This window comes from Phoca vitulina, unplaced genomic scaffold, assembly GCF_004348235.1.
Source record: "Phoca vitulina isolate PV1807 unplaced genomic scaffold, GSC_HSeal_1.0 scaffold13, whole genome shotgun sequence".
NCBI lineage: Eukaryota > Metazoa > Chordata > Mammalia > Carnivora > Phocidae > Phoca > Phoca vitulina.
In genome coordinates this window covers 26,966,188-26,991,882 of record NW_022589716.1, presented here as the reverse complement: position 1 = coordinate 26,991,882, position 25,695 = coordinate 26,966,188, and the positions used below count along the sequence as shown (strand labels likewise).

Here is a 25,695-nt window from a genome sequence, read left to right as displayed (position 1 = left end):
AATGTTTGTTGTTTGCTTGTTTGTTTGTTATTTGTTCTGATGCTCCTGGAGACTTAGCTGATAAACACTGACCTGCAAAGGAGTTAGTCCAGCTTGTAAAAGCATGCGTGAGTTTTATGGATGCCTCACGAAGAACTTATCTTTGAAAAACATGAATTGCCTATTCAAAGTTGCACCCCATTTTGTTCACAGACATCAAATCTCAAATTAATTAGAATACCTTTGGAAACAATCACATGTATTCTGAAATGACCATTTCCACTTTCTCACTGTGCATTGCTTGGAGAGAACTTCCTATATTTTTATTTCCTGTCTTTGGGGCCCTGGGCAGCCCCTCCCGGAAGAGTGCCTTGTCTCTTTAAGAGTCAGAACTCTACTGATTCATGGTACATTCTGGCAGATTTAAGGCCCCTCTCCCCAAAAAAGAACGCCCTTGGTCCTTCGTTGAATATTCATGAGAGGGTGGGGTCACATTTTTGTGACCTGAAAAATGCCATTAATAAATTTGTTGTCTGACACAAAAACACTTTAGGGTGGAGAGCGACCTGCCATGCACCCATTTAACATTTGATCATAAGTTGACAGTCAACTGAAGCTTTTGTCTCTTTTGCAGCCAGATTAATGGGGGAATTGTCTGCTCCCCCGCTGACCTTATTGAGATTCAGGCATTTGCTTGATTGGAAATATTATCAATATGCTTTCTGGTTTGTAGCAACCTGCATTAAACTCAAGTAGAAAAACACGTTCAAGTAAAACTCCTGGTATTGCTGGGTTAGGATTTGTGGACTTTTTGTTTGTTTGTTTGTTTGTTTAATTGAGGGAAAATGGGTAATCACTGAGGTCACTACTTTTCCTGGAATATTTTGAGAAAAATAATAAAAACGTTAGAGTTTTGTCATTTGTTTTTGAAGGATAGGCCAAGAAGTTTTCCTCTAAATTTAAAGATGATAAATAGCTGCCGAAAATGATTGGATTAACCTGGCATTCAAATCGTGCCAGTTGAGCCAACAAAGTTTAGTATATTGGTGACTTTTTTTTTTCACCATACTCAGCTTTAAATAGCATTAAAGAGCAGCGACTATTTCTGATAGAGGTCATCTTCAAGTGCTTATTGAGAATAGCTTTTGTTGTTGCTGTTGTTGTATAAATAAGAAAGGAATTTAAAGAATTATTTCTTAGCGAACTTGGGGCAGATGCCTTCTTGAGCAGCTGTCGTTCTAGAGGGGAAGTAGTTCGGTTCAGCGACGAGGCACGTTTGGTTGTTATTTATTTCAACCCCCGTGTCGGGTTAGTTTTCCTCTGCGCGCACAAGCACACTTTGGCGAGCCCGACTCTTGGAAAGAAAGGAGGTGGGGAGCGTTGTGGGGGTGTGGGGGGAGGCCAAGGCTTGGTTAAACCCTCGTCGTGAAGCGAAAGTTCTCTGCAGAGGCCGTATTCGAGGAAAGCGCTTCTCTGCGCTGCTTTGGAGCCCCGCATCGCCTACCGATTCTAAACAGTTGCTCGGAGCAGTCCGGTGTGCGCCGGGCGCGAGGGTTCCCTTCCTCTGCCTCTCGGGTTTCTCTGAAAGGTTAGGACAACTCTTTGTCAGTTTCCAAGACGAAACAAACACGCAACCCAAGCAAAAGCCCCAAACCCGCAGCCCCGGCCGGCGGGAGAGATGCGCGCCGCGCCCGGCTTCCCAGACGTCAGCCAGAGGCAGGTCAAAGGGTTAACAGCAATTAAGAGGAGTTGCTCTAGAGACAAAAGCAGGATTTCGCCAGAGCGTGATTTCACCTGCCGCGCGGAGGGGGCCGGGGCGCGCGGGCGCGGGGAGCGGGCCGCGGAGCCCATTGTGTGGGGCGCGGCGCGGCGCGGCGCGGGGTGTTTAGAGGCGGGTTGTGATTGGTGGAGCAGGGCGGGGCGGGTGGGCGCGGCGCGGCGCGGCGCGTCTTGTCAGCCCGCGAGCCGGAGCGCCCCTGCGCGCGTGCAGTCCGCCTGCACGCCGAGGCCGCCGGACCCCACGCCCGGCCCGCGCGGGCGCCCCGAGCCGGCTCCGCGCGCCTGGCGGCTACATGGAGAGTGTCAGGTTGGTCCCTATGATTGATCTTTGCCGTTCTGCTCTCCTTCCCCGGGCTCCGCGGTGCCAGCTTCCTGGGGCCTCACTGGGGAAGGCTGGAGCGCCAGAGGGTTTCCAAGTTGAGTCTTTTTAAAAAATAATAACAACAATCGCTGTTTACCAACTTGGGTGGGAGTTGCGCTCTGGAAGTGGAGGCGGGGGAGGGAGTGAAGAGGTGGGATGAAGGAGCTACAGGCCTTTGGGTCCTGGAGAGAGAGGTTTTCCCCCCTTTCTCTCTCGCCCTCTCTCTCTCTCTTTTTTTAAATGTTCATGGGTGGGGTGTACTTGAGAGTTGGAGGAAGTCCTGCTTGTGTGTTGCTCTCGCGCTCTCGCTCTCTTTTTCGTTTGCGATTCATTTTCTGCTGGTCTGGCCTTCACGCAGCCACTTTGGTAAAGCCCTCGCCATCACTCCATTCGGGGACGTATCTGGGGTGTGATTTATGTCACTTTCAGAGCGTGTGAAATATACAAGAAGCCTTCCATCTCCGAGTAACCCGTGTGGATGTTTCTTTGCTTCTGATAGTTTGTTTCTATATCTGTCTAGGCTATTTTCAGCTTAGCTGTTCAAATTCAAGGAGTTCACACACAGCAAAGGGGGGGGAGGGGGAGGAATAAAGCCCCCACACCAAAACAGGCAGGCGAACTAAGGGACACTCGGGAGGTTGGGGAGTCTCCAGCGTCTGTTGCATTACTTTGCTGGTTAATTAAGTAGGGAGCAGGGTTTGGGTTAGGACGTGCGGCCGACTGAAGAATTGCCACGGGGTACTCCAATCTTCCCCGGCTCTGAATGTAACTAACTCAACTGTCAAAACTGCCTGAAAGACGGTCAGTGGAAAGGACTCTCCCCCCGCCCCCCCCCCAAGAGTCGTGATGGGAAGGAGGGGACCTTTAGGAAGTGGGTGGTAAAGTTTTAGAGCAAAGTACATATAGACTCTTCCTCTTTGGGATTAACTCCTTCAAGGCCTACCAGTTATAAGGAAAATATAATTTTATATTCTTGTCCACACAGACCAAATGTTCTAATCAAGCCAATTTAAAAATGCAAATCACCTAATTTCCATAGATTCCAACATTCTGAAAGTGACACATTTGGGGGGAAAATTAAGCCTGATAACAGGAAATGTGAATCATACTATCAATGACTAATCTGCTTAAGAAAAAAATAAGTTACATTTATTTTATCATTAGGAAGTCAGTGTTAAGCCAATTTGTGTGTGTGTGTGTGTGTGTAAATCAAGTGAAGTTTTTTATTTTATAAGTGGCCCCGTATTGCTTTTTTGTTCGTTTGTTTGTAATAGATTTTCTAAGAGGAATGTGTATGTGCAATCAGAGGTGGTTATGTGGTAAAGTGTTCAAGCTAGCATGTCATTGTCAAAGACCTCAAACATGATCACATTGAGATTCTAGTTTAGGATTTGATGTGTTGCTGTTATTGTTGTTTGAAAGAATGCAAAGCTTTCTTGAATGTGAAGACTTACCACTAAGTAAACCAAATGAAGACAGAAGCACATTCTGAATACCCTTCGCATAATTTGAAAAAATGTCTACTTCTATTTTATGTGATTCTTTGTAGCTGCCTGACACATTTCAGTGAAAAGTGTGTAAAAATGAAACCAAAATACAGACTGCCTACCCAGAGACAGTGGCTGACTTACTCTAGGATGTGATAGAGTTGAACTGAAAACGGATTGGGCTGACACTTGATAATCAAAGTTGATTTATTGTTCATTAGTACTGCATTAGCCCTTTCAGGCAAGACAGTTATTTCTGTAGTGGCCTGTCAAGAGCGAGACTGCAAGCACCTGTCATTTCTAAGGCATGAGATAAGCAACTAAATATTAAGATGATGCAAATAAAAATACATTGGAGGAGATAAAGGGCCATATGATCATAATTTTTTTCTTTAAGAAACTGGGTCAGTATCAATCCATAAGAAGAAATCTCCTAGAGGTTTGTGGGGGTTTTTTGTCCTGCCCCCCCCACCCCACCCCCACCCCAAGGACTACTCATAGAATGAAAGCAAGGGGCTTTATAGTCTCCTGTTTACCCTAAGAACTTTCTTTCCTACTCTTATGTGCAGTTCAGCTGATAAAAAGTTGGTCAGTTAAGGAAACGAGAAGCGTGACATGTCACTTATTTAATCTGAGTAATTCAAGAAAGGTTGGCTTCCTATTTGTGTTGTGTTTTTAAATAAATTCATTTCATTAAATGAAACTTTTCTAATCATGGGCTGATTATATGAAAATGTGATGACATCATAGGGAAGCTATGATAATGTCGGATAATAATGTCAAGTGCATTTTCTGCTGCATGTTTCACTCTCGATTTTCTTCTTCCCTCCCTGGAAGGGAATGATCTCATGACATATAATAGAAAACAACCTAAGTGTCAAAAGAAAACAAAATTAGTGAACTTTTGTCTGCAGCCATAGAAACGCGGATTAACTCATATTTTTCCAGAGGATGGAATGGAAACATTCTGCATGAGGATATATAGTGTATTGTCTTCTCTGTATTTTCATTTGACAGGGATTTTAGAGTCAGTGATCTTAATTAAATCTCAACTAGCTGAAATAATGCATCTAAAGGCATGCAGTGTTGCGTAACCTTGCTCAGTTGGTAAACCATAAATCATCAGAAAGCTTATGATAGGAATGGTTGGTTTGGATTTTTTTTGTTGTTGTTTGCAGTTAAATGTACCTTAAAAACAAAACCCTCACCATTGCTGCCTTGTATTTGCACGCTGTCAGAAGCTGTCACTTGAAAGATAAACTCTTTCATGACACTGACCAGTTCTGCAACTTTTCAGCCGGCCTCCACACAATTGCAAGATACAGTGAAATTAAAATCCAGATAAATTAAAAGCAATGAAATTCCAGATTTATCTTGGCTAATGTGCAGAAGTGTGTTTGAGTTACTATGTTTCTGAGATAATCAGGAGAGAATATTGTGACCAGCTTCTCAGCTTGAGTTAAAATTTGAGTAAAATTTGAATTGGCAGAAAAGAAGGGTGGAGGGATTTATTTTATTATGTGGTTTAGTTGTAGATGAACATCACTGAAGAGAAACTTAACACTAGGCTCTTAGTAACTGGTCAAATATCATAGCCAGTTTAGAATCCACTTCTGGTAGTTCTTTGATTTATAAGCAAGGGATAAGGCAGCAACAGTTGACCAGAGAAGGTTGGAATAAATAAATACATAAATTGCGTCTGTGTGTGTTACATGTTAAACTATGAATTCATTGGCAAGGAGTAATAATCATTAAGTAGCTATTTAGTCCACGTTTTACAAATTCTACTAGTGCATGTAAATACCGTGTTATTTACTTTTAGAGTCTTTTAATCAGATGTTTTTGACTACTGCAATTTTTGGAAGCTGACTACATATAAAAATTTGAGAAAGCTATCTTGTGATATATTGATTTTATGTACCTTTGTACATAATATTTCGTATAAGGCTGGCAATTATGTTGCTGATGAGCTGTAAATCTTTTGGGGCAAAGAAGGAGTGCAGCTTTATGTATACCTGCATGGCTAGATTTGGGGGTAGTCCTAACTCTCTAAGCTAAATGTGTTTTTGTTTGGTGAAAGGTTTCTTTTCTTGGAAGCAGCATGATATTTCTGGAATTGGTTTTAGTCATTTCGCAGTGTGCAAATACTTTTTTTTTTCTCCTCGTACATGGCATTCTACATTCAGCTTTATTTTCTTTCATTAAAAAAAGAAAGAAAGAATATTCAGATACCTGTTAGTTTGACGATCCTCTGCGCACTGTAGGGACTTGAATTATCTGGAAAGAGCTAAACTGGCCCTCCACTTTAGGATTGTAGGAATGATCTTCTCTGAGTCCCTCTTCCAACCTGGCAGTTTGTTTGAAGAGAAATTAATTTGGAACAAGAAAAATGAATATTGAACACGTGCATTGGACCTCATTTTCAAATCTGGTTAAAAGCAGCTAATCAATGAAGATGCAGCCTAAATGTTATGGTACACTTTTTAAGAATACCTTGGTATCGTGTTTTAATTTTTGAGCTTTATCTTGCCCTTAAATCTGAAACATCATTGTTCAAATAACCGAGAACAAGGTAAATCAACAACATCAAAAAGGTCGGCTGCTGTGATTTCTCAAGGGCTTGTTATTTTGTACTTCCCAATTCTATTTGATGTCTTGACAAAACAAGATGACACAGGGGAGAATACATTAAATTTTGATTTTTTTTTCATCTAACCTGTTACAGTTGTGGCAGCTTAATTTCTTTCACTTTCTCCTGAAGATGGTGTTTTTGTACAATTGCTCTGATTGTCCTACCACTTCATGAGGCGGGTCCTCACGGGTTTCCCATTCACCTTGATTTTACTAGGCATTTTTGAACATCTTTTGACCTTTAACATATAGGGAGCTTTTGGTTGGGCTTTGACTTCATTAGAAATAAATCAGTGGATGGGGAGATTGTCAAAGAAGCAACTGATGTTTTCTCATTAGAATCTAATTTGCACCCCTTAGCTTAACTGTGATGTATAAGGTGCAGGTGTTGGAGACAGGCATGAGAAGCTGCACAATTTGAGAAACTTAAGTTGTAATTCTCAAAAGGGGTGATTGCACAGCAAGTCAGACCTTACAAAACTTTGAAATGAGCTAATTTTGGCCTACCTGCATGTTTAAATCCAGTAACAGCCCTCCCTCCCCCCTCCATCTCATAATGTGAAAAAAAAAATACATGTTGGCAAATTTAATTTTTGGTCTTAGAAAATCCTTTCGTGGACAAAAGGTAAACATTTTACTTTTCTTCACTGAACAGTATCCCTGGATCCACAACTGTGTCTACAAGTCGTTTTCCTTTATTCTCATCGTGTATGTGTCTTAAATAGCACTGATATGGTTGCTGTCTCTTCTCACTGTTTTTGAATAATGCTTCATTTTAAGAGGACTTATTAAGCCAAGGCCTCTGCCTTTTCTTCTCAAGAGCTAAAGAACTGTGGATAGAATCTTCCCTGGGGTTCCTTCTTGGAATAGTTCTCCCCTCCTCCTGTTTGTAGCACTTAAAAATGATTTTTGTTGTTGTTGTTAATATAAAATGTCATAGCAGGTTTGATCCACGTACACCACAGTGCCATCCCTCCTACAGGAGAAAGATTGAGGAAAGAAAGAAAGAGGCATTTTCTCTTGATTTAAATAATAATAATAATAGTTGCCAAGTTGAAAAGATGAGTGCTTATTGGATGATTATTTTCATGTGTAGCTTCCATTGTTTCCTGTATTTAACAGTTGCTAATGGGAGAAACGATTTAATTTATGTAAACTTTACATTTTTATGCAAATGAAGCTGATATTTATTAGAGCTAAAACAATTATGCTGGCACTTAGTGGAGTAACCTTGTATGCATGGGAAATGTTACAGGAGAGCAGTTGAGGTTCCACTAATGCCTCTGCTGTAAACAAATATGAATTTCTGCCACTTTTTAAAAATTTAAAGACAAAAGAGCTCGGAAGATTGCTTATTAGGGATGATAACCTGAAATAACTCCTGATTGGCAGGCAAGTCTTGGCCATACAATTCTTCCTGAAAGAAAGATAGCCTTTCTTGATAGAATGTAATAAACAAAATGATAAAAAATGAAATGCTAATTGCATTTTAAAGAGGTCTTTTTTTTCCCTAAAATTTTAATAGGTGGTTGTATTGTTACTGAAAGAACAGTTATGCTAATGACTGACTACTTAGATGATTTTGCATTAATATAATAACCATTACCTGCCTTAATGCTTTGTACAGTATTGTGGCAAAATAGCTAAGTCTAAAAGAGTTACACAAAAAAGCAGAATTCCATAATGAAACAGAATTATACTTTCCACATGAATAGCAGGCTTTTTTTTTTAATTTTCTGAAGACTGAAATATTATGTCAGAAATGTATTTTCTTTCCTCCATGATACAGCTACCTTGCATGGTATCTGTGTGTATGTGGTTGGTTTGTTTGTTTCCCTTTTCTTTCTTTCTTTCTTTCTTTCTTTCTTTCTTTCTTTCTTTTCTTTCTTTCTTTCTTTCTAGATACCTTGGGGAATAGATAGAAGCTTCCTAACTTTTCTGTTTGCCAGTGTATCAGCTGTATCCATTCACTTATTAATTATGAAAACTTGTCTTTCACAGGGGGTAATGGTATTTAGGAAGTAGTACTTATTTTCTTTTACACAGGCTAGGTTCTATAGGTCATAGGAAATTTGGCATAGGTTTTTTGTTTTGTTTTTGTTGTTTTGCTTTTTTTTAATGGAGCTATTTTCTTTGGTTTTGTCTTGCTATTCTGGGGCCTTCTAATTTAATTTGTTTTGCTCTTGTTATTTGATGAACCAGGTAACACTGCCTAACCTGGTCCAGTTATCATCCACACACAGCCTGAAGTCTGGAAGGGACCCAGTTTTCCTGGGACATACACGTGGTGAATAATAGAGATTAAAAAATAGTTTCTAAATTATTAATCCAGATTAATGGAAGTAAAACAGTACTTAAATGTTTCTGTCTTCTCATTTTCCTTATTTGTAGACTTAGTAACTAGGAGAAGACGCTGATGACAAAACGTATGTGTGTTTACACTGGGCAGTACTTACGTGTAGTTAACGGGAGTGAGTGTAAAGAGAAAGAAAAAAAACGATAGCATGTTATTTGTGTCATCTCTCCTCCCACCCAATTCCTCCAATTGTCTCCTGGATTAGCAATGAGTATTGTTTCTATGGGCGTTTTTATTTGTTTGTTTGCTTTTTAGATATTTTTCCCCACCCCATCACCTACCTCTCCCCTTTGGGAATAAAGGGAGCTAATAAGGCATCTTATTTCAATAGTCTTCTGGCTTTCGGATGATAGAAAGTCAATTTAAAGTAAAAGAAAACTGTGGCAGGCAGGATTGACACAGAAGTGCATGGGTTCCTACCAGCACTTGGTAGTGCTAACGACGTTTTCCCAGTTACTGGTATTAAGATAGTAGCAGGTCCATACTAGCAGCGTTCCGAGGGCCAAGCACAGCTGAATTTCTGCCATTCCCGCAGGTTCATGTGCACCTGGGACCAGCCACACCCAAGTGGTATCAGTCAACAGTGTATCATGCAGTGTCTCTGTGTGTGTGTTTTTAATTCACGATTTCCTCTTGAAACTCAACGAAAGAGTGTTAACTGTGTGTGTTTTTTTTAAATTCAGTTTTGTATGCTAGCATTCTTTAAATGTCTGCCAGAAGTTTAATTTGAATTTCTGATCCCTGAAGGCAGCTAGACAGAATCATTCTAGTTCTTCATAAATTGCCTTCTATGATTCATTGTTAACTCATAAAACATACTCATTTCTATATTCTCAAACAGTTAAGGTAGTTACAGCATCAGGGATATAATTTTTTTTTTTTTTTTGCACTATCTTTAAATTGTCATTTGAGAAAGAAATCAAGAATTAGGTGAAACTCCCAGTTAAGGCATGAGCCCTGTAGCACAAAAAAAAAAAAAAAAAAAAATCAGAATTTATTATTTTTTATCTCAAGGAGGGTAAGGTAGATGGCATAGAATCTGGAAAAAATAAAGTTTAGTTTTGACCGAATACTCTCAAAGAGGGGCCCATAAATAGTAGAGCACCATAGTTAAAAACTCACATGACTGTTTTAAATACTATTGATTTAAACCACTGGCTAGATTTTATGAATCACAGTGTAATTTCTAAGCTTTGGCCATATTTCTCAATGCTAAAGCACTCTCTCTTGTGTGCCTTTAGCCGCTTTCCAGACATTCAACACAGGATTAAATGATAGTAGTTACAGTGATCAATAGGTTAAGACCGGTACAATCACTCTTGCCGCTAATGACCTCAGTAGTAATGGGCAATAAAGTGTGGACTATAATAGCCTCTCGCTGGTACTGCATGCCCTTTGATTCCTAGTATTAGTAGGGACTAGCTACATGAAAAAGTTGGACGTTGGGAGTTAAGAGAGTGGATATGTGTAGGCTCTATTTCTTAACTATTTAAAACCTTAAACTGTGCTGTTTTTTGTTTTTTTTTTTCCCCCCCTTTTCTACCCATAGTGGTTTCTCGTCCATTTGGATATGTTTGTTAAAACCTACCATAACCTATTTTCAAGACACGTTGGAGCAGAAACTGGGGAAATCTCAGTTTTATCACATTTATAAATTAAGGTCAGGCCCACTTTGGAGGCTTAAAAGCGAACTGGTGTGAAAATGTGGTTTCAGATAGTAAAAGCAAAGTTGAGGCCATCAGCCCCCCTCTGGTTATTCAGAGACCCTATACCAGGCTGGAGGCTTACTCAGGCTTCTTGCCTCTTTCCCTCCTTTGGTTGTGCCCGCTGCTTGAGCATTTTATTACTCATCAGCACCTCCATGAAAATGTCCAAAGGGAAAAAGAAGAGGAGACTAAGTTCATTTTGCTGTTCAGTAACATGACTGCAAACATTGAATAAATAACCCTGGGAGAAGCACATTTAACTATTGGCCATATCCAAGGTTTTCAAAATTATCTGTATATGCCAGTCCTTTTTTTAGCTTTTAAAATGGATTTTATTCAAGTATAATTTACATACAAGAAGATGCACTCGGTTTAAGGGTACAGGTGGAAGAATTTGGGCAGTTGTGTTCACTTGTGGGACTACCATCCCAGTCAAGATAGACGGCATTTCCATCACCCCCAAAAGTTCTCTTGTTCCCCTTGTGAACATAGACTTTCCATGGTTCTTTTAAAAAATTGTGACCAAGAGATTATTTCTATGAAGACTTCTGTTACAACACTGTTAATTTCATGTTCATCACCAGTTTAGATCTTACACCACCCTATTCCTGTCTATTTTCCTGTTCATCACCATCAGAAATTTGGCTCAAGAATATTTATATTGTACGTCATCCAAGAAACGCAGAGGAAAAAAGAAACCTTAAACATGGTTCTTTTGTTTGCTTAATCAAACCTCCCTGTATGATGATGCAACTCTCAAGGAAAAATAAACTTCTATTGTGATATGTTGGCTTTAGCAGCTCAAAAGATAGTGATTAGCACCCGATACATTTTGAAAAATTCAAAAAGTTTCTTGTGTGTGAAGACAAAGTAGACTAATTGGAATTAATTTATAGATGGTTAGATGTTTTGATAATGCCTTCTTGTGTTTGCCCTAGATTGAATGCAAGTTCACTGTTCTAATCATTGATGATATTTCGTGCTGCGAAGTATCTTTTTAAAAGGATAATTTATCCATTCATATACATCTGTCCCTTTTTGCATATAAAAAATATTCAGACATGCCCATCTGTTTTAAATTACAGTGTATCTACATCTACACTTAAAAGGCCACCGCAATAGGAAGAATTCATTGATGACCTTCCAGAGTTAGGTTAATGAAATTTCTCAAATGTTCTAGCCGGTGTTTTCCAAACAATGCGAAACTTGCACATAAACATCCCCCCACACAAGACATGCCCACAACAACAGTGGAGGATGTTCACTGTACATGAATCTGACCTTCAGGAACCATTTTTAGTTCATCAAAATTAGTGATGCTGAGAAATCGGGACATCAGTGCATAATGACTGTGAAATTAGGAATGAGAGCTCGCTATGCAAATGACAGGACAAATCATGTGAAAAAGTCAAGATAAACTGCATATTAAGACATTATGTTACATAAAATTAATACTGCATTTCTCCCTTTTGCTTACTGCTCCCCTGAAAGATTTTTTAATTCTTTTATCTTCTGATCAGCTATTGTCTGCCGGATTTTTTTTTTAAGTGGCACACAGGCAAAGTGCAAAACATGTTATTACCTTTTATTGTAATACATGAGATGACAGGAGATCCTTTTTAACAAAGTATATCCTTTACTGCTTCTAGCTTCTTGCTGTCACATGTTTGATTAGAAACCAAAGAAAAGTAAGATGCTTAAATATTACTGTTAGAAGACATACAGGTTTTGTCTTTTCTTTCATTGTTTTTTTTTTCCTTTCCTTATCTTTTTATTTGGTGGGGGCGATTTTTCATGAAATAGTCTTCTTGTATTACGGGGACTGACAAAATGGTTCTCATGTAGTCTGCAAATTAAACACAAGTGCAGTGATTATTTTGAATAGCTAAATTACATTCTAGAAAGCTTGCAGAATTCATAGCATTGTCATTAGGTATCCGCTTGAATACAATTTGTGTAACCTTGGCCAAGACAGCCTGTCATTTTAATGTCAGTGTTTTATCTGAACAAGACATCATCCTTTCAGATACAGTAGTGCAGGTTCCTTGCAAAGATGCCCGTGCAGAAACGTGTTAACAGTTGCAAATATGAAATGCTATCAAGTTCATCACTGTAGCTGTTTGTCACTGAAATGTCATGGAAAGCAGCTTTTAATGGTATCACACGTAATATGAAAGAATGGAGACATCTGTGTGCTGGGTGAATAAGGAAGGGTAAAAGGCATCTTAGGAAAGGTCTGCATTGAAGTTCGCGAGGTGCGCCCAGGGTTCAGTCACCCACAAGACCAAGCATTCATTGATTGTCCTTAAAAAATCACTGTCCGCAGAGGAAGTGGATCAGAGTAGCTCCTGCTGAGAAGGTACTGGTTCCCATTTGCCTTGTTCCCTAAAACACAATTCAAGTTTGCCTTAAACTTCCTAGCGCTAATGGCCACCGAAAACTCGTGCTTCGTAAGAAATCGAGATCATCCCCACCTAACTCCAGATAGCACTTGTTAAGTCTTTACTCCTTGTCTGCCTGCAAGGCTGTCTGGGCACCTGTCATTGCTGCGAGGTCTTCTTTTGTTTTTCTTCTATTTCACATAAACTCCGTAAGAGATGAAATAGGATTTGTTGCTGCATCCCCTCTGGATAAAGACACTGTGCGTGGGAAACTGGTCAGTTCTTGGAGCAGGCTCATGACAGTCTGCCGCTGACCCCAGAAGGCTGAGTGCTGCGTGCGTGCGATTTCCTGGCTTCCTATTTATCCTTCGTTAACGTTCTAGGTCCCCGTGTCAGTGGCTATGATGACACCTCAAGTTATCACTCCCCAGCAAATGCAGCAGATCCTCCAGCAACAAGTGCTGAGCCCTCAGCAGCTCCAGGTCCTCCTCCAGCAACAGCAGGCCCTCATGCTCCAACAGGTAACCATCCATCCTCCCCCTCCCAGGGCCGGTGACTCCATTTGCCATTCCCTGCGCCTGATCCGCTCCTTTGCCCATTGTAGAAAAAGCAGAGCAGGGTGGCTGGGGCAGGACACTGAGCAGGCCCCTGAAATAATCGATGTCCTTTGCATCCCAGGAAGCAGAGGGACCCCTGCCAAAGCGACTAGGGTTCGGGCCTAGAGAGTACCCGATGGACTGAGATTAGGGCTGTAATTGGACTTGGTAGATATAAGATCTTTTAGGCTTATGTGGCTTTACACTCTTTTATTTGGTAAGCCCAGAGGTTTCGAAATGGTGTGAATCAAAGCAAAATGGGGAGCACGTTAGGAGCAGGTTTAAATGTGACAGCTCTTGAAGTCCCCATTTCAACTCAGAAGCTCACAGAATTTTTCTTTTAAACATCAAGAGACATCCCGGAGTTGGTTACTTTTAAGGTGCAGAGTTCACTTTCCTTCTTTCATGTATGCTGATGCGGAAATGAACTTCTGGCTGCCATTTGCCACAGGGACCTCACATTCAGACTTCCCGGACCCCCAAACCAAAGAGATGAGATTCCGAACTAGAGTGACAGAAGTTGCCGGGGTGAGGCGGTGGGCACCAGAGGCTGAGCGAGCTGCCCACTCTGTTGATGCGGACGCTGAACACCCCAGCACCCTGCCCAGCCCCATCCTTCCGAGAGTAGGCACGCTTTCCAGGGTAGAGATTCACTAGACTCTCTCAGCAGGGGCACTGGGGCTTTGTTGTCCAGTCAGAGTCATCCCTTGCCTTATTTTAATTAGTTTGTGTAGAAAATGGTATGTTTTTCATCAGGTCATTTTGGAGATTAGTTTTCAAACAATAATGCCAAGAATAGTCAGGGTGCGCTGAAATTTATTGTCGAGTTTCAAACTAAAGGTCAGGCCATTCCAGATAAAAGGATGCTATTTTTCAAATCGCAGTTGTGTGTGGCACCGCGTCGGGACAGTGGGCTGGCGGTACCCTCTGTTACTTACTGTCCTCTCTTTCCTTTGTAGCAGCAGCTTCAAGAGTTTTATAAAAAACAACAGGAACAGTTGCAGCTTCAACTTTTACAACAACAACATGCTGGAAAACAGCCTAAAGAGGTACCAACAATACATATTTTACTTCCAAACCACAGATCCCAGAGGACTATCTAGTGGCTATTAAACTGTCATTCATCTCTTAAATGATTGCACAACTGAGCTATCGGTTCGCAGCTCTCAGACCAAGAGTGATCGTCCTGTTGTTCTCTGAGATTTTTCTGGGTTCCGTTTCGTGGCTGCCACCTCTGAGAGCAGCGCTGCAGGTGTACCCTTGGGGAGCACCAGGAAGCGGGATGGTGGGCCAGACCGTCAGGGCTCCTCCCGCGGGCGGGCCGAACGGTGGGCCGAGGTGCACCTGCTGCTAGCACAGGTGTACTTGGACCCGTGCTTGAGATTTTCTCCAGCTCAGACAGCTTGGGGGTGTGGGTCTGGCCCTTCCTTTTGGAAGAATCCTCTCTTGTGAGGTTGGACGAACAGAAAAGTTGGACCAAGAAATGGTCGCTCCTATCTCTGTGTTCACTTTTTCTCGCAAGTTGGACACGTATGGTAATTGCTCAAGGCAGGCGTGAGATGGTGCCACTTACAGGGAAGACTCCTCCGAGCTTGGATGATTTGTGTGTCCCTGACAAAAACCAGTGTGGCACGATGGCTTCCGTGGGCCCAGCGCTTTGTAAGAGCACACAGTTGTGGTGCCAGGCCCCACCACCCAGTTAGGTGACCATGTTAGCTCCAGACGCGGGAAGGCCTTCCCAGGGAAGGTGTCCGCGTCTCACGTCCCATACGGTTCCATGTCGGTGAAGACCAGGCCGTTGGGGGAGCGTCTGTGTGCGTGTGGGCATTATCATGCCGTCTTCCTCCTGATTTCAGAGTTCCCCGATATCACTTAGCTCCTCACGTTTTTACCGTGGACTGGAACACTTTTCATGTGAGTGTCCTCCTCGGAATGCCACAGTTTGTAGTTTGGAAAACAGCTCTCGGCCCCCTTGCACGGCCTCCTCGCTGGCCCCAAGCAGGCGGCCACTTCCGTTGGTTTGGAAGGAGCCTCGCTCGGCGACTCTCCACAGCCCTGTCCCTCACGTGAGCGTGGATGTCGGGCCGCGCTCACGTTCCATGCTGGGAATGGCCCCGGCCGGCTCCTTCCTCAACAGAAACTGGGTACTTTATCCATGCCCTGCCAGCTGTTCGCCCTGGAGTCCTGTTTAGCAGCCTGGATGGCAACCCCTGCAGAGTCGGGGCAGTTTGGGGGTGACGGGGAGGAGGTGCTTTCATGAAAATGCTGACACAACCCTTAAGTACAGTGGCGCGCTACCGGGGGCTGCTATAATAAAAAAGGGAACAGATTAAAAAGTGTCTAAAATGTAAATCTAAAGGACTAACAGTAATTAAAATGGAAATGGCACAGGGAGGGAAGGCATGTAATTGTGAGATATCACTGTGCAGAAGGCTCTCAGCTTTGTTTTGCTGGCTGTTTTTCTAATTCAGTAGGGCTTACTCATCAGTGGCAGTTCAATGCGCGTTAATGACTCTGGGATTGCAGGCATCACTCTGGACAAAGAAATGATTATTGTGCGGTCAAAAGAAGTTCAAAGACAAGAAGGGAATTTCAGTTTTTTCCTTAGAGATCCACATTCAAGAGCATATAAATTAAGCCAAATGTTAAAAACCACAGTCTGAAAGCTGACTTCAAAGTCACAACTCTCTAATTAATGAACTGCGAGCTTCAGTTTGGACAAGTTGTGGTTTGATGCGCCCATAAATCAACATGACAGGCCTGTTTCACAGTCTCAGACAGTGCTTGTCATTGAGTCACATCAGATGTAAACACAGCAGAAAAAAGAAGGGATATGAAGGAGGTGCAATTGATCAACAGAATTGGTAAAAACCCACTTTTGAAGCACATTATGCATGATCACAGGAAATGGTTACAGCCTCAAGAGGTTTCCCCTTCTGCTGTTGCTTTGTTGAATCAGATTTCTAACAGCCTTCAAAAGGGAGAATAAGAATTATGGAGTTTCTCCCCTGTGGCTCACAGGCAATAACCCCCTGTTGTTATTTTGTGCTTCTTTCTTTTCAAAGGCATCAAAATTTAGTTTTTTAAAGATCTTTAACTCTATATTTGAAGACAAACAAAAAAGGGCTGCCACTGTCATTCTTATCAGTTACCAGGGATTGTGTTTTTTCTTTCTGTTGCCACTTCTTATTAACCTCTTATTTGGTCTGTTAGACAGAGTTTGGAATGCACGTCTGCACGCTGAGAGAACATGAAAGTTCAGATGAGCTCAGAGGGCAGATAAAGAAATGTGAAGGGGAGAGTTACACAGCAGAAGGAAGGATAAAAGTTAACTCTCCCAAACTGCTGCTGTCAGAAAGGGGGCATCTTGATGATGGTGGTGCCTGAGTTTGGGAAGGGAGTACTTTGTATCTGAACCAGGAGAAGGCGGGACATTATTTATGGCAGCCTTTCAGCATCTATCTCTAGGACTCGAGGTTTGCTGTGGTCACGTTCTGTCATCCACTTCCAAGGCAAAGGGGATAGAAGAGATAGGTTTGCCTTCCCATCCTGAGGGGTAGGCAGACCGGCGGCAGGTCCCCTTGGATCCCGCTGTATGTTCACCGTGCCGGTGGATTTGGCTGAGAGCTTGTGTAACGGTGATTAAGAGATCCTTATTTTCCTGAGGTAAGGGGGCAGGCTCCTGAAATTATCATGCAGGTGGTGGTCCTTTCGTGCTACAGTGAAATAGAGTCACATGGTAGCAATTTCACGATGTGGACTGGTGGTTCTGATTTTAACAAGGTTTGAACTTGGATGTTGACAGATGGAACAAGTGTATTAATTTACTGAATCCCCAGTCATTAGTGGCTCATAATTTTGAATCGTCAGCCCCCCCACCCCCGCCGCCGCCACCCTTTTCCCTGTTCTGATTACCTCTGCAGTAAGACACTTGATCCTCAGCCAGAACAATGTACCTTCACTCAACTTTTTTCTAAAGTTGCCTCGAGATGTTTCCTTGAGAAAGTTAGGCTCCCCATTGAGTTGGCTCTAAGACCTTCTGTAGGAGATAGATCTTCTGTAGCCCCATACAGCTAGTGAAGTGACTGCCCGTTAATATTTGACAGAACGGGTGTGGAAAATTGAAGGCAGAATTAATTTTCAGTCGAGCTACAGAAAAAGGTCCCATCCTGTGCGGGTGAGGTAGGCTCAGTTGATTGTTTTAAGAGGGCCGTTTGTCCGGGTAGTTATGACAGTTTATGTTAGGCAGCAGGGAGGAGCCGAAGAAAGGAAAACAGACCTTTGACTGCAGTTCTAGGGAGGGGATCTGAAATGCAAGGTTTATCAGGGCATTTTAGCATTTTAACACTGACTACTGACCTGTCCAGGGGACTGCGCGGAGACCTTTTTTGTATGCATTCAATTGTGAGAAGTAAACAAACGGGCTCGTATCCTGTGTTTGGTAACTGGGTGGGGAGCACAGTTTGGCAACCAGTGTTGCTTTTAAATTCTTTCTTTGGACAATGGGCCTTGTATACTTTTATATCCTGGCTTTTCAAACGTGGACAGCTTTCATGAGCTTTTCCTAGGGATGGCTGCAGAGACAACAGAAAAGCCATCAGTCATTTTATATAAATACAAAATTTTTAAACATTTCATTTACAGTAAGACAGGAAACACCCTCCCCAAACTCCGGCACCCCCTCTCCATTCTTTTCTACTTCAAGAAGAGCTGGTTCCCCGATCTTTTATTGTATCCAGGTTGTTTTTTTCTCTTCCTTCCTTCTTCTTCTTCTTCTTTTTTTTAAGTGTCATGAATTAATATCTGTCGAAGAAGTAAAAAAATCATTTTGACATGAATATAACTATCATTGGGTTTTACATTAATGTGATAACATGGGAAGGGGTGAAAACAATTGGATCATTTTATGCATGCTGTTCGTAAAATGAAAACACTGGCTTTCCATTTAAATTTATTTAAATTTTTGTTGTTAGTGGTATAGAATTTGTTTTTTGGAGTGAAACTCAATTAACTTTCTCAGTGGCATGGTAGTAAGTCTGAAATTGGTTGCTAATAGGAGAATGATGGTTTTTACTGTAAAATAAACTGCACGGAGACCGAAAGGAAACCACCATTTTTTCCTTTGAACTTGGCATCAGAAGGTCTTGGTACACATACCATTTTATGGATGTATCAGATCAAGGTCATGTGTTAGGTTAAGTGAATGCAGTTGTTTGTAAAGTATAGTTATTAGAAGCTCTGAAAGGGTTGTACAGCCCCTTTTAGTTGCAGAAGTCTTCCTGATGTTTTGAATGATACTCAGAATTAGGAAAACGGATCTTTTTTTTTTTCTTAAAGAATCTTTTTTTTTTTTTGGCTACAGTTTGGGAAGGGTTAATTCTCCTTTCGTAATTGTTAGCCATAATGTGGCTAAGACCTCCACCTCGATTTGATTCCTAGCAGATTAAGGATATTAGATAATTTCCTTCTATTTATTGTACTACTGCACTGTATTATCTTTCTATCACTCAGATAATTACTGAGGAAATCTACATTAATTTTTTTTGGCTGGAGCGAGGCCTGCTAAACACAGGAATGATGTATTGATGTTTTACACAACAAAAGTTTTCCTCCTGTCATTGTCCAATCAACAAAAAGATATTTATCATACCGTAAAGCCCCTTCTTTTCAAGAACAAAGCGGGTGGGGAAGCAGGACAGGCGAGCCCGACCTGGGGGTTTCTGAAACTAAAGCCAAGTTAAGGCATCTGAAGCTTAAAGTGTCCTTCACATTAAACACTCAACAGTCGAGTACGATGTTGTTTGCTAAATTATGAATGTGTGTAATTAAAATCTAGTGGCTGTTTCTATGAAAGATTTACAGTGTTATTTCATCGTTTGTCATGGCTAATTAACAATATTAGATGAAGTTTTTCTTCTTCAAAGGTCTGATTTTGTCTCATTTATTTATGTCGGGAGTGATAAACAGAGTAGTTTAAAAGCTCCTGGTGCAGGCAAGAGGAAGGCAGCTCGCTCTTCCGTACTCTCCGAGGTTCAGGGTTCAAATCCCTCCAGACCGGAATGGTGCCTGCCTTCTCTGCGGCGTGAATCATTAAACATTTCAAAGTCTGGACGGTCACATCTCGACCAGAAACACTCAGGCCTTTCAAACTGGAGGAAAAGCTGACTTGATGGGCGAGTTATTTTTCTGTGCCACTGGCAGCAGAGGGGGGAGTACACGCAGCCCCCCTCCACACCCACACCCCCCCCCCATGCTCTTCAGACGCTCTGTGTCCTGTCCCTGTCACACCAGCCCTGACAACCAAGCCCTCCACTAGACCCCAGCCGCCATCGTCGGTGTCTGACGACGGCGGCAGCGTGTTTTGAAACGTCCGTCCTCCGAACCTTGCTCGGGAAGGGGCCGGCTCATTTTCTTTCTCCCTGATTTCTTGCAGCAGCCGCAGGTGGCCACCCAGCAGCTGGCCTTTCAGCAGCAACTCCTCCAGATGCAGCAGCTGCAACAGCAGCACCTCCTGTCTTTACAGCGCCAAGGCCTTCTTACCATTCAGCCAGGGCAGCCTGCCCTTCCCCTCCAGCCGCTCGCTCAAGGTAAGCGTCCGTGACGCGGCAGGTGCCGCCCCGCCCAGGCGGCGGGGCCGAGGCGGCGGGCTGTCTGGTGGTATACCCCAGCCCGTCAGTAAGGACGTGGTCCATCCAGAACAAGCACATACCAACTTCAGAGGCAAGGCTGGATGAGGTCCTGAGGAGGGAGCTTCGTAGAAGCCGAAGGGCTTGTTCATGGATGCCAAAGTGAAGACCTACGGGGTGGTCTGATGCTGCGCAGTAGCAGAGGAATCCCACCCTGGCACATTCTTGGGCTAGGGGAAAGCAGTGCGACTTTGACTTACGGGCCATTTCAATCCGATCGAGCATTGTCCGTTTGGAATCCCAGATGAATTTTCTTGAAGGCTTTTGTTGAGCCGGTGTAAGGTATATTTTCTATCGTTGTAACTCGTTCTGTTGTAAAGCTGAGTGATGCTTTTGAAATGCCACTTTTTCAGTTCTCGGGATAAATTCGCGTTTATTCTCTATATTAAGAGTAATCTCTTTTGTTGGGTTTTCTTTTCTTTTTTTTTTTTCCATTCCTTGTTTGCATTCATCTGTTGGTTTTTTTGAGCACGTTCTATGCTCATGAGAACAGGCAGCACTTCTACCTCTTGCTCTTCAAAAACTAGAGTTCCTCGAAAAGCTGCAAGATTTCATGGATTTAAAGATTTCTTTTGAAAAGCCACTGATGTGTTATTACAGTGGGTGTTGGACATCAGAAACAAAAGAGGATTTCTAACCGTTTTAGGATATCCTCATGGTTTAAGCAACTCCTTGACATGTGTAATGTGAATGCACATGGATTATTCAGAACCAGAATGCAGAAAGTATGGAAGGAAGGAAGAGAGTGTCATGCTGTGTTTTGAAATACAGTTCCCCTGTCCTGTACATGTACAGCACATTTCAGTCCCCTCCTCAAGAACCCTGGGCTTGGCAGTTGCAGTAGGCTCGGATGTATGTGTATGGGCCTTAAAGGCTGGTAGCTAATGCCTTTGGTGTCTTGGATTCAGTTGCCTTCTGAAGCGGGTTGAAAATGTGGAACCTTCTTCATGGTGATTAAGACATGCTCATTTGTTCAGCAACTTTCAGTGTCGAGTGGAGCCAGTGAGGCATGTCTACATTTGAATCTTCTCTCTTGAGTCAACCACACCCAGCTTAGATCTCTTCCGGGGTTTTCTGTTTTGGTTTATGTTTTCAGTGTTGAAACTGGGCTTTCTCCTCTAATGTCCCTCCTGGCCCTCCTCCCCTTTTTGCCATTACTGTTTGCCTACCGGATACATAATCAGCATCTCTATGGCTGTCAAAATAGAAGATTTGGTAACAGAGCAGTACGAGGGGAGAAGAAAGGACACATCGGCTAATGCATTTTTGTGCTTGCAAAATGTTATAACGTGCATTAATTACACCTTCGGGTTTATTGTTAGAAACCTCGCAGGCTGTTCCGACACACCCACTGGACTCAGGCTTCAACCTCTCATCTTTTCCCACTGCTCCTATACTATTAAGTTTGCTCACTAAGGTTCGTTGTTACAGTACATCAGTTAAGCTGTCCAAAAGAGGGCAATTGGGCAGTGACAAGACAAGCTCATGTGTAATGTGAAAGAAATGAATGTGGTGATGCATGAAGTGTAATCTCTGCAGTAACATATCAGAGACACCAGTAGGTAATTCACTGGTCATGGCATTGATTGATATGCCTAGCAATCTGCTATAACTATTAGCCCCTGCAACATTAGGAAGGAGCATATTTAACATCTAAGGGGTGCCCTGATGTGTGCCCAAGATACCTAAATGTAAATACGATATTTTGGGAGTCAGATTGTGGCGGCAAAGTGGGCTCCCGGTGTCATTGCCATCTTCTGTGGGATCCGGAGGTTGGTTCTGTCTCTCCTATCCCCTTGCCCAAAGTGGCTCGAGAATTCAGTCATGTTGGACTACAACACAATTTTTTTCTATCAGAGACATGATGGCTTAAAACTGATGTCATTATGAGGTTTAAATCAACTTTCTGCTTGCTTGAACATGGTCACCTGGGTATGGATGTACAAGGACAAAAAAAGGTTGATCAACTCTGTTTGTCTTTGAGCCAGTGATACCTGGGGTTGTAAAATTGAGTTCCATGAGCAGTAATCTGTCAACTGTCCCCACAACATACATTTTTTAAGCCGGTGTCTGCATTTTCTTTTATAATGAAGGGGTCGGTTGTCCTGGAAAAAGGAATGTAGCAAGGCACAGGGGTTAGGTGTTACAGTAATGACCACTTCGTGACACAGTCGTCGCGATTCTTTGACGTACCTGCTCATGGCCTTGGCTAAGTCACCTTAAACGTGTAGAAATGTGAAAGTATGAGAAGATAGAAAGTAATATTTTGAAGGCCTTTTTTTTTTCCTTTCTTGAAGGCTTTATGGTATGAAATGGAGGGACATTTTTGTTGTTGTTAAAAGAGTACTGTAGGGTCTTCTCTGTTTTATGTAATTAGCACATACGCTTTTCTCCCTGGTCTCTTGAGGCCGCTGACCCCCTGACGTTCAATATCATTCTAACCTCTTAATTTTGAAAATATGAACTAGAGATTACATGCTTGAGATATATATATACCTGTTAATGAATTAGGTTAAACATAACCTGGTACTGTTATTCCTGTCTACCATATTGGAGGAAATACGTGATGCTTTTTGGAAATTTGCTATCCATTTAGTCTGATGAGTGACTAGCCTGCCTTTTATCTGTCTTAATTCTATCATGAGACCATGGCTGTCAAATAATAGCATCCTCCAGTAGATAGTATGCAATGAAGTAATAGTTTAACATTGCTAACAAGGTGTATCATTGATGGAGGAGAATGATTTGACTGCTCTCTGTAAGTCTGATGAGAATGTTCTCAAACGTAATTATCACAGTGAAATTTGACCCAAAAGTACGCCTGTTGTCAGCGAGTTACTGTTTTATTTACCATTTCCTCTTGTGAGGGATGAAACTGATTGGCCAGCCCCCTGGAAGAAAAGGAGAGCAGAGTAACATTAATGTACTCTATAGGTGTAACAAGTGTAACCAGACATTTGCCTTTGTCTTTATTTGCTGGATAAATAGCTCATTTCTGAAACAGCTCCAAAGTTCCGCTTTTCTTGGAGGGAAAGTGTTAACACAGTTGTTAGAAACTGTGTTCTTCCATTTTTTCACTTCCCATGCAGCTGACCCAGAAATCAATTAGTTTGAGTTGAAAAATGGGCGGCTTGTTCTTTCATGTGTATTTACTCCCTAGAAAATAAAAATAGGTGTTGACTTGTGTGGCTTTATATCAATATGCTATCATCAACAGACAAGCCTATTCACTATTGTTTCAGTTGAGTAAACAGTGGTTGGAGGGTCAGCCATATTCACAGGTAGTTGTTGGTGTGCGGACATCAGGGCAGGCCGGTTAGCTGCACACACATCCCACATGTCACTTCGGAAGGTGTTGGAAAATAATAGCCCAGATGCAGCAGAACCGGACACGGGATTGTGGAGTGACCTTTCCCTTTGTTTAATTTGCCTCTGAGGCTTAATTTCAGGGGACAAGTAATAATTGAATATGCCTAATAACTAAATGCTCATTTGGGACAAAATCCATCAAAATATAATTGGCATTTGATTTTTATGAAGGGAGAAGAAAACCGACTTGGCTGTCGAGGATGCGTCCTAAGAATATCTGACCACTTAATGTATCATTTGAAGCCTCCTTTTATAATATATATTAATTGCAAATACTTGAGCATTTGAACATTTTCGTTGAGAACCGTTAGGAGAGACCAACTGTTTTTGTTAACGCTCCTCTCAGAAAGGCGGGGAAGGTTATTGGTCTGCTGTGCAATAATTTACTCCTCTTTGATATGCAAACGATCCACGGTGAATATAAAAAAATCCTATCAGACTCATTTCACAGTTCTTAACCACTCGGATTCTCTGGAGTCCATCGCCTCATTAGACCAGTGCTCTCCAATGCTAGCATAATTAAAATCTTTAACAGTTTAGCAAAGTAAAGATGTTTGGCTGATCACGTTGAGATGATTATCTATCCATTGTATTCTAAATGACAAAAATAAATTAAATTTAGACCTTGGCATTTTTTATTATGTGTTTCAAATGAATATAATGCACACAGCCTTCTTTTTTAATTCAATAGCTTAGGTTTGGTAAGAAACACGCCTGTTCGGGTGCTGCTATGTAGTCAGAAAATGGCAGGCTTTCTAGGATAGCCGTGTTACAGTTGACTGAAACAATGAACTGCAGTCCAGACATCCAGTTCTAATGTGGAATTGCCTTATGCTGCACACACACACACAGGGTTGACGATTTCTTTTAGCTGTCCTTTTGAAGGAACTGTTGTTGTTTGTTGTTGTTAGCTGCTATTTAGAATCTTCTTCTTCTGTGCATGCGTGCGCCAGCAGATGCACTGAGGTGGGTTCTGGGAAGCTTGGGCTGTAGAGGCATGCCTCCAAAATTAAGGTTATGAGGCCGTAGTAGTGAGATTGACATACTGATTGTATGTCCTCGGGGGGAAAGTACAGGTTTGACCCTTCCTCCTTAAGACCCATGTCCATTTTGACCCCCTTAAGAAACAAGAGAACTTTATCACTCCAAGTTTATTTTACGTTTGCGTTTTATTCTGCAATGGTTCATTAGCATTGATCTAAGAAATGACAGTAATAATAGTGTTACTTGTTAAAAAAAAAAAGTTACACAGTTTTTCAGTAGACACATCCATCAATTAAGCATGTGGTACTAGAAACCAAAATTAATGAGGAAGATAGGTGTGTTAATGAAATAATCATAGTATAATCAATTTGAATGTTAAAAGTTGAAAAGCATTTCAGGAAGACGATATGAATTCATAATTTATGTCTAAAAGTGATTAATAAAAACTATATTTAATAACAAAGCTATTTGTCATCATTTACGACTTAAGCACAAAAATTATTCATTTTGTGGTTTGTGTTGTCATAATAGTATAGTTGAACAAATTTATTTCGAGCCCTTCTTTGTGTCTAAAAATACAATAACATCTATCTACTCCTTTTCAGAAATCTAGAAACAACAGTTTGGATGGAGGCATACTATCTTTGCAGAGTAACTGTCTTTTGAATCCTTTTCACGGAGGTCTTTTATGTGTGATGAGGGCACTTCAACTCGGCTGGCTGTTCAGTGGGAGGACACGGTTGTTACTACCGTATTTGCCTTAGTTGGGAGGGGAAAAAAACGCACACACCAAAAAAAAAAAAAACCCCTAACACTAGGCTTTGTTTACTGACTCTTTGATTTAATTACTGTTTGAAGAGGACGGAATTAGCTGTTAATTGATTTAATTATCCAATTTGTTTGTTTCAGGCATGATTCCAACAGAACTGCAGCAGCTCTGGAAAGAAGTGACAAGTGCTCATTCTGCAGAAGAAACCACAGGCAGCAATCACAGCAGTTTGGATCTGACCACGACATGTGTCTCCTCCTCTGCACCTTCCAAGACCTCCTTAATAATGAACCCACATGCCTCTACCAATGGACAGCTCTCAGTCCACACTCCCAAAAGGGAAAGGTAGGAATGAGCCACTGAGATGCGTCTGGAACGGTCTTGAATGTGGAAGGGGTGGGTGGCCTTGCTCCGCCATATCTCAGAGATCCCTAATTGGATCCATGTGACTTGAATGTGCATATAATTACTTAAGAATGTGTTCAATATGGTTTGGGTGTGAAGCATCTAATTATTTTCACCTTTTCAACATGGAATTAGCACTTATGCAGATCTAACCTAAGCTTAAGAACCCAGGCAGAGTTAGTTTCTCACTGGATAGGTTGGATTTC

General features: G+C 41.8%; 1 protein-coding gene across 12 annotated transcripts in view; it reads left to right on the top strand.

Annotated features, from left to right (window-relative positions):
• The window catches only part of FOXP1 (forkhead box P1), a 480,210-nt gene that overhangs the window by 373,965 nt on the left and 80,550 nt on the right, over positions 1–25,695 (top strand). For 10 of the 12 annotated variants that reach the window (XM_032411750.1, XM_032411758.1, XM_032411759.1 and 7 more), the window contains 4 exons: positions 13,064–13,201; positions 14,236–14,325; positions 19,710–19,863; positions 25,225–25,429. In XM_032411750.1, the coding sequence (XP_032267641.1) occupies positions 13,064–13,201; positions 14,236–14,325; positions 19,710–19,863; positions 25,225–25,429 (587 nt within the window). Of the gene's footprint in view, positions 1–1,982; positions 2,066–13,063; positions 13,202–14,235; positions 14,326–19,709; positions 19,864–25,224; positions 25,430–25,695 lie in introns of those variants that run through there. The other 2 variants (XM_032411762.1, XM_032411752.1) reach the window with 2 other exon arrangements.